This window comes from Zootoca vivipara, chromosome 9, assembly GCF_965207765.1.
Source record: "Zootoca vivipara chromosome 9, rZooViv2.hap1.1, whole genome shotgun sequence".
Lineage (NCBI taxonomy): Eukaryota > Metazoa > Chordata > Lepidosauria > Squamata > Lacertidae > Zootoca > Zootoca vivipara.
This window is the reverse complement of record NC_142592.1, coordinates 16,416,154-16,431,140: the sequence shown is the minus strand read 5'-3', so window position 1 is coordinate 16,431,140 and position 14,987 is coordinate 16,416,154. Positions and strand designations below refer to the sequence as shown.

Below are 14,987 nucleotides of genomic sequence, written 5' to 3'. Positions count from 1 at the left end.
CGGGAGGCAGTGCAAGACAGGAGTGCCTGGCGTGCTATGGTCCATGGGGTCACGAAGAGTCGGACACGACTAAACAACAACAACAACAACAACAACAACAAGAAGAGTTATCTGGGATCTTTCCAGGCTGGTTTCAGACCTGCTTTTGTGGCTAAAACACAACTGGTAGTCTTTGAGGGTGACTACTGCCGGGGGGGGGGGGGCAGTTCCGCTTGATTCTGCTGGATCTCTCTGTGACATTTGCTATCATCACCCACGGTATCTTCCTGACATGCTTGAATAGTATGGGATTGCGGGGGCACAATTCTACAGTGGGCGAATAGTAAAATAACAAAGGTGAATGCCATCTCACAGTAATCAAATCAGTCAAACAGTCTCAAAAGGTGATCCTCAAAAGATCAAGTACTGATTGGGCTACCAGGACAAAGTGATCACTCAAGACAAACCAGAAACGAGGCAGAACGAAGTCCCAGGAGATACAATTCTAGTTGGAGGATGACACATTTATCCACTCAGTTATCTGAATTTGGGCCTGTTCTCATATCATCTCAAGCAGTTAGGCTTTATCTCTGATATTTATGCCTTGAACCCCTGCCTTGTTTTTTACCGCATATATTATCTTCCTCCTGGAACTTGCGAGGGCTGATTCTGCAGTTTTGGGCACCAGATTGGTTGTCTCCTTTTCATTCAATTCTCATACCCACTTGTCTGGGTTTGTTTTTTGACCCAATTCCCTTCATACACAATATATGCTTGTTGCTTTTGTTTCATCTGGTCTTTCATCTGGTTAGTTTAACTTAAAATATACCCCGGGTTTTCATCTTGACCCCCTCCCACCACATTCTCGTCTCTGTCTGTAACATTGAGATTGCAATCCTTAATGTCAGGGCAATGCGATTTTTTTTTCCAATTACTGCTGTATAGCATCTAGTAGCTTTAGACACTTGTAAAATAAAAGAGGACGGCAATCTGCCTATGCATGTGGAAGCTGTGGTTCAAGACAACTGCAGACAAATGTGGTACAACAATTGCTCCATTTCTATGCACCACTCACGTTGTTGCAAGGCACTCCATTTTAATTTTTAAAAGCTACCTGCCACTGCTAGCAAGAGCAATTTAGTTTGTCTTTTTTTGAAGTGTGGCTGTGGAGTTTAATGTATGATTACAATGCAGCAGAAAAATTAAAACAGGGGGCAGGGAGAAGATACAGGGAGCTTCTTCACAGCATCTTATGCAAAAAGATTGTCCACCACACTGGGAGAAAAACTGGCATTAAAAAACAAACATTAATTACCTGCTGTATGAAGTGGAAACATAACTTGGCACTCCTATGCACTCGGCTTTTGAAAGGCAACATGCCTTATATGGTCTTTGCCAAGCTGGTGATAGGGATGCGATGGCCCTCTTAAGAACAGAACACACTGCTCATCTAGCACAGCCAAACCATTTCACCATTGGGCCTTTTAAGACTCCTTTGTCTCCATGTTGATGTCTTTCTCCTCATCAAGCCTGACTTAGAAAAAGTATGATTGGTAGTCACCTGAAGTGTAGATCTCTGATTGGCATCATGAGGTCACTGGATTGGGCTCTGGCTCCACCCTGGTCGCAAGGGTGAGAGAGATATCCCATTTCCCTCAATTGCCTGTTGTCTGTTGGGGTCGGAAGAAATCTGGTGGAAGTTCGTGGCTCTGGTAGCACTTTAGCCTCTTTTGGGGGGAACGGGGTCATCAGAGTGAGAGATGCCCAAGGCTTGTAACAATGGGCATCCTAGAACAGATGGTCAGAGGTCCGTTCCTCTAGCATGGATCCATCACTCCAACTTCCCTTCTTTAGTTACAACGAAGGAGAAGGAGCCTGTACTCGGGGATGGCTTCTTTAATTTGCTGAATAATTTCTGGCGATAGACCCTGTGGGAGCTGGTCTTGCATGTGTTGGAAGAGAGATCGGTTTCCTAGGGGATTGAGATAGAAGAAGAAGCCTCTGGAAACCCCACAAAGTCATCCTCATCTGAGGTGGTGGGGGTGGAATGAAAAGCCTGTGCCAGGGCTCTGGGTCATCTGAATCCCTTCCCAGGGGAGAGCCAATAGTGGCTGGGTCTGCTGCAGGTCACTGAGGAAGAGAAGGGCCTTGTGGCGACCTAATTGCTGCTGCAGGAGATGCTTTAGAAGCCTCCATGAGTTTCTGCTTCTGTTCTGTTTAGCCTTGTGGGCTCCTGGGAGGTCTATACCACGGAAGGCCGCTGGCTGCTGAGGTGGCTCCATGCTCAGCCCTGCAAAAGGTTTTCAGGGAGCAGGCCGGCTGCATGCCCAGAGATCAGCCTGCAGCAACAGGAAGCATCGATGCGGCTTCCGACACCCACAGGTCTTCTTAGCATGCTCTGTAAGTGCCAAAGGCGGGAACCACGGCTTCCATCAAGACATGCTGTCCTAGAGTGGCTTCTCTGGGAAGGCTTCAGGATTTGGAGAAGGAAAGTCAAAAGGAAAAGGGCAAAACTAGCCTGAGTAAAAGCAGGAGCCAATAATGATGGGACTGCATCATTCAGGCAGGAGCAAAAAACAAAACAAAACAAAAAAACCTGACTGGGAGCCGCCTACTTCTCCAAAGAGTTTTTTCTCCTGCCTCATGAGCAGGGTGGAGCCGGAGTCCAACCCAGTGACCCCATGATGCCAGCAGAAGATCCACAGCTGCAATCCTACATGTGCTTACTTGGGAGGAAGCTTACTTCTGAGAAAACATACACAGGATTACACAGCACGATATATAATCACAGATATCAGCCTAGAACTCTGACCTATCCTGCTTTGTCTGTGAAATTCCTTTTCTCCCCCCTTTGTAATGCTGTAGATGAATTGAGTGGATGTTATTATCTGCGTGTGAGCAAAATTCCGAGTGAGAGCTACTGTTTCTGTCCTTGACTTACCTTTCTTCTCTCTCCCTTTCTTCCCATTTCTTTTTCTCTTATTTCAGTATCTTAATACCAGCTGGAGCCTCTCTTTACAACGCCATTCTATTCTTTTATTTCTAAAACACTCATAATGCCTCACAAACACAGCGGCTTGAATAGGAGGAATACATACAGAGTGGAGGAGGAGGAGGATGATGTGCTCTCTCAGATATTTCAACGTCCTGCATGCACCGATGTCCTTCACTTGTGTTAATAAATAAAAGAAATACTTCTACCTTCCTTTTGAATTATTGAAATAAGTTTGGGCAATTATAGGACACACTGCGCTAAGCATTAGCACCAAAAGGTTCAAAACCAGACAATAAATAAGGCTAGGGAAGTAGTCGCATGGAGTCAGGCTTCCACGCGAAAATTTCTATGAATGTGTCAGGCAGCTCAAGAGTTGGCATGGAAAGTAGGCTTTCATTGTAACCAGTAAAGGCCTTGAGATTTTGTACAAAAAAGAGGGGGGAAGAAAAGAAAAGAAAAGCCCATCCCCATTCACTGAACAAAATAGTATTAATGAAAGAGGCTGAAAGCTAGCCCATCATATTCTTGTAAGAAACTCATCTTTGCAAGGATGTCCTCTCTTGTCCTTGTCAATTTCAGTCCCAACTATAGAAGGCAATCAAGACCAAGACCTTGATGACAGAGCCAGCCTTTTGAACACCACGAGACAGACTCGTTTGCTTTGTGTAAGCTGGCCATCTATCCTTCAGGTTTATTTATATATTGCTTCAAACATGTATTACTAAGGTTCGCACATTTACTTATCTTTGTTTTCCTGAAGATGAGAGTAAAATGCACGCAACTAAAGGAGCAACGGAAGCTGGCAGGTTAATTTTTGCATAGTCTTCTTAAATTCTTCATGTACAAGTGTGATCAGAGGAAGGCTTATGAAAAATAGGTCTTATAAAAACAAGATAGTGGAGTCATTAGAACCCCCCCTCGCTTTTTGCAGGGGGTAAATCTACATGCATGGTGAAAGTGATCACCCCAGAAGCACAGCGAGGAGGGAGAAAATATTTGGTCAAGAAGCTCTGGCTCCTGACTGAATAAGGCCTGAATGGCTGTCTTAAGGGTGGAGATGTTTTTTCTCAGGTGCGGAAATAATGACAAGGCCTTAGTTTCTGAGCGCAATTCGAAGTGCTGGTGCTGACCTTTAAAGCCCTAAACAGCCTCAGCCCAGTATACCTGAAGGAGCATCTCCACCCCCATCGTTCAGCCCGGACACTGAGGTCCAGTGCCAAGCGCCTTCTGGCGGTTCCCTCACTGTGAGAAGTGAGGTTACAGGGAACCAGGCAGAGGGCCTTCTCAGTAGTGGCGCCTGCCCTGTGAAACGTCCTCCCAACAGATGTCAAGGAAATAAACAACTATCTGACTTTTAGAAGACAGCCGAAGGCAGCCCTGTTTAGGGAAGTTTTTAATGTTTGATGTTTTATCCTATTTTTAATATCTTGTTGGAAGCCACCCAGAGTGTTTGGGTCCTATAATGTTGCTTCTTTATTTGGGTGCAATTATTGTTGAGGGATTGATATTTTTTTTAAGAGCTTCCTTAAATCAGGAAGTTGCTGAAAATGCCTGGGAAAATGGAAATGCAAGCCAGGGTGGCAACCAAGTGCTTTTGCCTTCAGTTGGAAAGGAGTTGCATTGACAGGGAGAGCAGGAGACCTTGACAATTAGCAATCATTTCACAAAGAGGCCAGGGCTGTCTATATGAGCACTGCATCAGTGCAGAGGAAACCTATGAAAAACATTTAACAATCAAAACTACTCCATTTGTAAGTCAGGCATATGGACAAGAATGGGAGGACATCAAAGGGAACAGACAATTATGTCGAGCTTATGTCCAATGTGGCAAAAAAGAAGTAGTTGTATAAGAGACAAGAGATCATAAAGTCAAGGACAGAGAAATAGGCTGCCTTAAAAAAACAACAATCTAACATTGAGCCAAATTTGACAAGTTGGTGTACTCATGAATTCTTTATTTTTCCTAAATCTGAGTTGGATCATTAAATGACTACCATGTAACTTGCCATATGAGTAAAATTATCTGTGCCATAAAACCTTAATCCTATCCCAAACTTCCAGTCAAAAGAGTGTACCCATAGACTAGGATTTTCTCTCTCACACTGTTGCAAAAATATAGACTGAAAGCTGGATTATCCACCATGTTTAAAACCTACAATTGTAGAAAAGCTAACTGAATATATTGTCAAAGCAGAACACCTTTATTGCAGCAGTGAGGTAATTATCCTGTTGTTGTTGTTGTTGTTGTTGTTGTTGTTGTTAGCATCTATCTGTCTTGAGGGACAATGGAGTGCACCTCCGGGGGTGAAGCCAAACTGTTGCAATAGCAGCACTGAAATTACCTCTTTGGGGTGCAAGCCTGGGCAGTGTGTGTGGAGGCCCAGGGAGGTCCAGACAAGAAGACCCCTCTTTGGCCTTGATGTGGTCCAAAGGAAATCAGAACAATACATTTGGCACCAGCTTGGCTGTAGGAGTTGCTGGAAGAAGGCCTACAAGGTGCCATCCAATCATCTTAGGGACACCACTCCTTTTCTTCTCCCAAAGATGACCCACAAGGCAGCAGAGTTTTCCTTCTCTTAGACGGGATCTCTTTCCAGGTGCCAAGCCCCACCTGCCCTCTCCGGCATGTGCTGAAACCATCTTCTTGACCATTGGACCCACTATTGATCTTGTCCGCTCAATCCACTGAAGCCTGTCTTCACATGCAGGGGAAGTCCCTAACTCACTGAACTTTGAAGCCCATTGGCTACCCTCACCTGGTTTAGCTGGCAAGTCAAAGCCGTTCCCAGGGTGTTGCACGCTGACAGCTTCTAGGAGCTACTTGTGAGAGCTGAGGGCAGGGTGGGGACCAAAGGTGGGCAAACTACTCCAGAAGAAACAGAACATGTCCCCCCAGAAGTACTTTCTTTCTTTTTCTCTTTTTTTGACAATCACTCATTGCCGAATAAGATTAACTGCCATGAATATAGTTTTAACAGTGCGTCCTTAAGTTGGTTTAGAGGCCCATTCTGGATCCACATGTCCTTCCACAGTGGGGACATAAGTTTCCGGGCAGGAGTTGATCACGGCAAGGATTTGCCAAATGTGCCTTCCTCTTAGCTCATTTCTCCCTTTTGTCCTGTTTGTGCTTCTTCAAAGTCCACGACACCTTTGGTAGAGGCTATTCGCCAATTGAAGTGCTCACAGGCCAGTGTTTCCCAGTTGTTAGTGTTTATTTTTTAATGATTTGCCTTGAGAGTATCTTTAAACTTCTTTTGTTGTCCACCAACATTACGCTTTCCATTCTTAAGTTGGGAATAGAGTAGCTGCTTTGTAAGATGATAATCAGGCATCCAAACAACATGACCAGTGCAACCAAGTGATGTTGAAGAATCATTGCTTCAACACTGATCTTTCCTTCTTCCAGTACAATGACATTTGTTCGCCTGTTTTCCCAAGTGATATGCAATTTTTTTTCGGAGACACCATTGATAGAATCTTTCATAGAGTTGGAGATGGCATTTATAAGTGGTCCATGTATCACAAATGTAAAGTTGGTAGTACAATAGCTTTGTAAACAAGCATTGTGGTTTTCCTGTGAATGTCCTGGTCCTCAAACATTCTATACTTCAATCAGGAGAATGCTGCACTCACAAAGCTCAGGCAATGATGGATTTCGGCATCGACGTTGGCCCTTGGGGAAAGATAACTTCCTAGGTAGGAAAAATGATCAACATTTTCCAATGTTACACTACTGAATTGAGTTTATGGTGCTGCAAAGGGGTCGTTTTGTGCTTGTTGGTGCAGCAGTTTGTTTGTTTTTTGGCTACTGAGTGATAGGTCAAGCTTTCCATAAGCTTCTGCAAAGATATTTAGGATAGTTTGGAGGTCATCCTCTGAGTGTGCACACACTATGTTGTCATCAGCATATTGAAGCTCTATGACGGTAACCTTACTCTTTGCTTTCAGCCTACTCAAATTGAAGAGCTTTCCATCTACCCTTCCTCTAACATTGCACACAATCCTCTTCATTCTACATACTGTGATATTCTTGAAATCTCACATGCACACAATTAAAAAGTCGGTTTACCTGTAAGCCATTAATATGCAAACAGATGTGCTCAAAGTAAGAAAGCAAAGTTACCCAAAGCCATTTGTCCCTTGGGATGAGGATGCACCCATTTATTGAATTATACAGCTAGGGACTGTTTGCCTTGTACCACTGCACCAAATTCAGGGCTTTTGCCATACAAGCCCTAATTATGTTCTCAGAAAAACCGAACGTTCACTTGAATTCACATGTCCATTTATTGCTACTTCGTTCCGAGTGTGACAGAATTCAAACCATTTTAGCAAGGAAAGGAGTAACGGAAGCTAGGACGAGGCCAGAGTCTACCACAGGGAGATCAAGGAGTCCAAAAGCCCCTCTTTCAAAACAACTACAGCTTTAGTTTCAGAATATGAAAATGCTACACACACTATAAAATTTTACTCTACCAGTGAAGGGAAACGTAAATTGTACTACTTCCAAACTTAGCTCAAAGCAGAGTTCAAGATGTATTTTGAGAAGCAAAAACAAAGCCAATATCAGGAGCAATTCATTGGAACCTATGATAGCAGTTTTCCCAGACATGCTATGCATGGCAGACACTGACAGAGATGTTTAGGCCCAGGCATAGGTGAATGATATAAGTTCACACCAGCACCCAGAGGTCATCACTGGGTGCCACAAGAGTTTTTGGACATCTATGGGTCACTAGAAAGCAGGGCCTTCCTAGGTGGCATTACATTTCTCCTAAATAAGTGATGCTTATACAGTATTTATTCAACTGCAATGAATGCATTGTTCCCTACCCCTTCATGTGTTTGCAAAATATGTACTTCCCCTTTTTATGCTACAACGCATATAAAGACATGCAACCAACATCTGCTACATTAGATGAGAAATAGCACTCCAACGCAGATCTTTCAGAATGCCTGCACATTTTCAAGCGAGGTTCGCTTTGATATAAAAATGTTCTACTGCACTTCAGAACACATATAGACCGTTTGCAAGAACTGAACTCTTGATGCTCATTCATTCCTTTGCTACACCGCGTGTGGGTGAAGCTAAGTCTAAATACATCGCTCGCCTCTCCTTGTCACATAAGCCTAATGACTTTCCCAGCAAGTCTGCATATTGAAATACCTGTTGCCATGAACATGAGAAGCACAAAAGGCAAAGCTGTAATGGAGCAAGGTTGGGTCAATGACAGCGCCATTCTCCGAGTGTTCCATCAACTCATTCAGGTAGCACAGGTGGCGGTGGCAGCCTCTCACACCATAACGAGCGCAGTATTCGTCTAACACAAAGACTTGGCCCGGGCTAAACCAACCCTGTAAGAGATGGGGAAAGTGTTGCGTCATTAAATCTGGACTGTTCTTTTATGCATTGTTTGAACAGAAAACTACAGTCTTTCATGCAATATACACCTTATACAGTGGAACTTTGGTTTTCAAACATGATCCAATCCAGAAGACCATTCAAGTTCCGAAATGTTCAAAAACCGAAAACTCAACATGGAAGCCTCAAAACGGAAAAATTAATACAGAAAACTAAACCAGGAAGCCACCTCGGAAGTTCGACTTCCGAGGCCCATTCAAAAACGGAAGCATGTACGGCGTTCCGAGTTCTGAAACATTTGTCAATGAAAAATACAACAGTTCCACTGTATTTTTAATCAATGTGATGTGCCATTAGCTCCGAACTTGACAGGGCCATGAATAATTTTTCGCCAGTTAGGGGAGGAGGAAAGAGAGCTATCGCAAACAGAAACGCATTAAAATGTTCAAAGTTGTTTCCCGCAATATTCCCAATTCTGCCTGAGGAAGGAAGGTTAGAGGTTTCTCATGCAGAGTGTGGCTTTAAGGAAAAAGAACAAATATGAACGGCTTAGAATTATCTTATGAGAGAAAAAGCACACAGCAAAAGGGAAGTTTAACTGCTCATGAGAAGAGTCCAAACTGGTTATTGGGAGATATCACCAAGGTGGTGCCCAGTCGGCTTCCAATATTTTAAGAGGAAAGTCTCCTCCCTTCACAAACCCCTCACACCCTAAATGCCCTAGTGCTGACAACCAGACCTGCCAGTTATTACATCTAGACTGCACATCCTACAATGGTCTCAAAGTGTCCTGACTTCAATCAGTGGTGTTTGGTGAAATTTTTCGTAGGGGAACAGTTAGGGCCAGAGGCACCACCTTGTGAGGCACCATTGCAACTTCAAACCACAGTTTATGAAGCTAGCTTGTTTCTGAAAGTGTTCATTAAGATTAACCACAGTTTAGGTTTGGATACCAGGCTATACTGTGATTAACTGAACTCGGAAGCACCAGCTCGTGGCTAGGACAAGAGAAGGGAGCATGTGATCCCAGTGGGAAGCTATGCTCCCTTCCCATCATCATAATCCATAGTTTAGCATGATGTCTGGATGGATTAAGAAAGGAATCCAGGAGTACGTCAGAAAGTACATCGTACCAGTATATCGTATCTGAAGAAGTGTGCACGCACACGAAAGCTCATACCAAAATAAAAACTTAGTTGGTCTTTAAGGTGCTGCTGGAAGGAATTTTTTTTATTTTGTTTCGACTACGTCAGACCAACACGGCTACCTACCTGTAACTACATCAGAAAGATCGCTGACACGCATGCTAAAATTAGGGGTGATGTTCAGTAAGCCACCAGACCACACAAGACAGACATAGACAGAAACCAAACATGGCAATGTTTGGGTGAGAGGTTTTTAGACATTTTGTCTGAAATAACACAGTTTTGGAGATGAATGTGGCTTTCAAAAGATAACTGTCTTAAGTAAAAACATCAGACTGTCTTGCACTTTATACAATTATTACAACATAAGCCTGGTGGACCAGAACATCGGATGTCCAGGAAAGACTTGATGCCATAATAAACGTGTTAATCATTAAAGGTGTGAAGAGTCTCTGCTGTTTTTACTGAGACTAACATTGATAAAGTTATTACAGTACACAAACTTTTCTCCAGTAAAGGGAACTTTGGCAATGTTCTCTTATTTCTAAAACAAAGTGTGAAAAATAATGAGGACTTCAAAAAAAAAAAAGAACGTGCATACTACCTTTCACTTTGAAAAGAAACACCAAATAAAATAACAACTTCAAAATAAAATATCAATCATGTTAACCAGTAACTGGTATTAATGGTCAGGGAAATGCTGGGGTAAAGTACGTTTTCAGTTGTGGGTGGAAACATCCCATAGTAAGAAACTGCCGGATCATTGCATAAGTTAGGACACACCAGAGAGAAGATGCACATCTACAGACAGCGGCATCCTAATTTTGGTGAGCAATTTTCAGACTGAATATGTTTAATTTGACAGAGTTAAAAGTTAGTTCCTCCTTGGCTAGGTGACACTTTTCTGCCTAAACATTTCAAAAGCTGGATGCACTTGGACATGCTCACCATAGAAATAATATAAGCAAAGCTTGGCCTTCAACAGTCAATAGGTAAGACTAAAGATTTACTTATTCCGAGAAACAGAAATGGAGACATAAGTAGAAGCAACTAAGGAGTGGTTACTCATTTCTTCACAAAATTCCCCAGGAGTTTTTTTCTCTCACACTCAAGCTCTACCCGCACAACAGAAAGGTAGGAGTTTTTAAAGTTATCAAGGTAATATTGTGATAATAACTTTTATTTTATAATTGCTTAGAAGCTCCCTACTGTTTACTGGAGAGTTCAATAAAGGAATTTTAGTATCGCTAATAGTTTAAATCATAGGTTATGTTTAAATCTAATTGTTTCATATTAGCTTGATTTTGTTTTGTGGCGAGTGTCGCTACTTTCATTTAATTTGCTGAAATGCAAAAGTTGGGACGATTAAAAGTAAATTTTCAGCATCTAAAGACTGACAGAAGCAACGGTATCGTTAATTTATTTATCTTTTTCTAAAGTTGATGCATGTGTGGAGAGTGTAAGGGAGCCTTTAATAATAGAACCCACTTTTCCCACAGAAGAAGAAGAAGAAAAGTGTGGGGTTGTGACTGAGTTCAGTTTTTTGGGGGGGAAGCTGTGTACACGGGAAAGGCAAACAACCCAGAACCTGTGGAACGGAATGTAAGAAAATGTTTGTCAAGAAAGCTCTGGCCTATGACTGAAATAGGTCTGACTAAGGATCCCATATCCTACACACCAGATAGAAGTATGCTATTAGAGATTAAAGATCACTGGAGTCTGTTCCATTGAATTTCACTTGGAATTGCTATCTATGTTCCTCTCTTAAGGCCAGCTGAGATCACATACGGTAGTAAACTTTAACTTGAGGGCTGGTGGGCATTTAGGTGGGCTAATGCAGATTCAGCGGTAGTTTAGTTGTAGATAATTTTAGCCTCTCAAGCCCTATTGGTTCACCACAACTTAAGAAACTCATTTTCAGAGGCTAGGAATTACCACCCACAGGCTTTCTTTGGATAAATACAATGATACCTGGAATGACTTTACGCAGAACATATTAGGTTACTGACAATTGCATGCCTATTAGGATACAGTCATGCCTCGGTTTAAGTACGCTTCGGTTTGAGTACTTTCAGTTTAAGTACTCCGCAGATCCGTCTGGAACGGATTAATCCACTTTCCATTACTTTCAATGGGAAAGTTCGCTTCAGGTTAAGTACGCTTCAGGTTAAGTACGGACTTCCAGAACCAATTACACTCATACTTTGGGTTAAGTACGCTTCAGGTTGAGTACTCCGCGGACCCATCTGGAACGGTTTAATCCACTTTCCATTACTTTCAATGGGAAAGTTCGCTTCAGGTTAAGTACGCTTCAGTTTAAGTACTCCGCGGACCTGTCTGGAACAGATTAATCCACTTTCCATTACTTTCAATGGGAAAGTTCACTTCAGGTTAAGTGTGCTTCAGGTTAAGTACAGATTTCCGGAACCAATTGTGTACTTAAACCGAAGTACCACTGTAATAAGAATCTACACGTCTATATATTAATGTATGGTAATGTAACAGTATGTTTGTTTGTTTTTTCATTCTCACTCACCTTTTCTTTCCTCCCTCCCCCTCCCTCTGTCTTTTAATAAATGAAATTCTCTTAATAAAATATTAATAAAAATAGTAACCAGTGAGCAACTTACTAATTTGACAGAGCAGAGAGAGAAGACTGGTTGGAGATTTGAGAGGCATCTACAGACTTCACATTCCCCAGAATGGCCCATAAACTCCATGTCTGTACACTTCCATGACTTTGCTCATTCAGGGAATGGTTTCCAGGTTCACATCTAATGTGTTTTATTTTTATTTTTTATTATTTTAGATATTTCGATTATTTATACTTTTCAAGTTTATACATTTCACTAATTTTACAATCATGTTAACATTTCAAAACTTGACTTCCTTCCCCCTCTTTCTGTGGTTCCTTAAATTTGTTTTTAATATCTTCTGCATACCTTTAAAGCCCTATGCGGCTTGGGACCCTCGTACCTATGGGACCGCCTCTCCTGGTATGCCCCGCGGAGGACCTTAAGGTCCACAAACAACAATATTCTGGAGATCCCAAGCCATAAGGTGGCTAGATTGGCCTCTACTAGGGCCAGGGCCTTTTCAGTATTGGCCCCAACTTGGTGGAACGCTCTCTCACAGGAGACCAGGGCCCTGCGGGATTTGTCATCTTTCCGCAGGGCCTGCAAGACAAAGCTGTTCTGCCTGGCCTTTGGGTTGGACTTAGTCTGACCCCTGTGTTTTCCTCCCTCATGGCTTGGATTTATGGACAACTTAAAATGAGGCTGCATTTTAAATTTTAATATTGTATTTTAATCTGTATTTTAATTAATTGCTTTTTATGTTTTATTGTAATTTTATTGGTGTTAGCCGCCCTGAGCCCGGTTTTGACTGGGGAGGGTGGGGTATTAAAAAAAAAAATTATATCCAAATTAATTTGCTCATTTATTCATCTTCTTATAAAACTGCAATAATCCTGACAATGTTTTAATCTTCTTTATAATCTATCTGTAAATATTCAACAAACCATTTCCAAACTTGCCGGAAGAATGAGAAATCAAGATAACTAATTTTAAATAAATTACCTTGATTTCTCATTCTTCTGGCAAGTTTTGCCATTTCTGCATATTCCATAAGTCTTTGTATCAATTCTTCCTTTGCTGGGACTTCTGCTTCTTTCCATTTTGGGGCAAGTAACATTCTCACACCTAATATGTTTTAAGGGATATCTAAAAATGTTGAACATGAACTCTCCAAATATGGTGTCTATATCAGAAAACATGTACATAATAGTGGCATGTTTGCCGGGGCTCCAGGATAGGCGATGACCAGCATGAGCTTGGGTTCTTTGGTGTGAAATTGCATCTTGGAATCAAGAACTACCAAGAGATAATGAGAATAAAAAAAATCCCCACAGCAGAGTTTACACTTCAGTTAATGGACTAGACCTCGTATCACATTAGTTTATGTGCAACTGAGAGGGCATTTTTCAAGTTACTCCTAGCCTCCACTTTCCCCATAAGTGGGATCATTCTTGTTGTGTAAGTAAAGCAAGCCAGTCAGCCAAGCCAAAGATTGATCAGTAGATAAGGAAGGATAGAACATGAAGGTTGTTTAATTTTTGTGTGATTATGCATCCTTGCGATTGCAGCCTCCACTCCTCAAATACTCTATGCTTTCATTTGAAAGTGGGGGGAAAATGAAATTACAGAATACTCCTAGAGTGGTAAGTAATTTATCCAGGATTTAAGCCTACAAAGCTAACCTTGACTCAGCTGAATACAAGCACAATAAATCTATTTGCCTTTCTCCCCCTGTGGTTTTGATTCTATTCTTTGGGTTTCTTTTTCCTTCCCAGTCCATGAAAGAGGAGAGAATTACAAGATAGATGACATAATGCTTGACATCTGGCGAGCTAGATTTGTACCTTAAAATGCCTGTACAGGTGTTAGCAAATCCTACCACAGAGGGTTCCATATTTATTAAAGCCTTCTGTTTTTATTCAGCCCTCCCTAGAGGAGCTGATAAACCACGGTTCAGAGTCAGTTTGAGTCTATTCTCTTCTCTATTGAGTGGCACAGCAGTAGTCTTCAAGTGTATAATTTTCAAATTTGAAGCCAATCGATTGAAATCCTTTATCCCAACCTCACGCACAGTTATTAAATGAGTCTGGAAGAAAAGACCACTTTGCAACAACTATTTCTCACTTTTTCCTCTCTCCCCCACTTCTTTTATTCCAGCCTTTTTACTCACCAAACAAGAATAGGAATCATTCAATCGGTGATCCAAGGTCTGCCTCTGAAGTACTCTAAAGAGTGCAGCATGGTCAAACTTGCAAGGATTAGCAGAAATAAACTCATCCATGCCTTGTTTCTGAGCACGATCTGCATCTGATCATAGGGAGGAGAATGAATGTATGGATGTAGATTATTCTGCTTTAAAACAGGCTTTAAATTTAATTCAATAACAGCCACATTCAAGTTTCATCTGCTCTTTCATGCCTCACCAAACCCCTCCTGGATAAATACCTATCACAATAAAATCTAAGCAAACGGCAACGGTTTAAACATAGCAATGGATAAACAGGCAGCCGGCAGCCCCCTTTTCATATAGTACGAACGTTACCCCTACATAGACTGAGACAGACTGAACAATCCATTCTGATATTTTTCAGAAAGAATATCTACTCTAACTGTGGATCTTCTGCTTCTAGAAAGCTTGTAAAATATTGGAACAACAGCCTTTCTTTTTGGAGTGCCTGTTTTCACAAGGTACGGTAGTAAGTGCAAGACTGATGAACACAGATCTTGTACATTAAAAAAAAACCAACAACAACCCACTCTATAAAGTTTTGAGGAGGTCTCAGCTTATGGGCATTTACAAAGATGCTCATCAAAGACCAAAGTAGCAAGCAAACATGACTTCAAGGCCATTTCTCAAATGGCAAACTGGAGCAGAAATGAACACACAGGCTTGAAAGAGGTCATTTCCAGCCTTTTCCTTTTTACATGCA

At 41.8% G+C, this 14,987-nt stretch overlaps 1 protein-coding gene across 9 annotated transcripts in view; it reads right to left on the bottom strand.

Moving 5' to 3' along the window:
- Positions 1-14,987, bottom strand: part of CADPS2 (calcium dependent secretion activator 2) — a 315,214-nt gene that overhangs the window by 103,153 nt on the left and 197,074 nt on the right. For all 9 annotated transcript variants that reach the window (XM_088652400.1, XM_035128678.3, XM_035128680.3 and 6 more), the window contains exons 12-13: positions 14,228-14,364; positions 8,142-8,329 (exon numbers count right to left, since the gene is read on the bottom strand). In XM_088652400.1, coding sequence (XP_088508526.1) covers positions 8,142-8,329; positions 14,228-14,364 — 325 coding nt within the window. The remainder of the gene's footprint in view (positions 1-8,141; positions 8,330-14,227; positions 14,365-14,987) is intronic.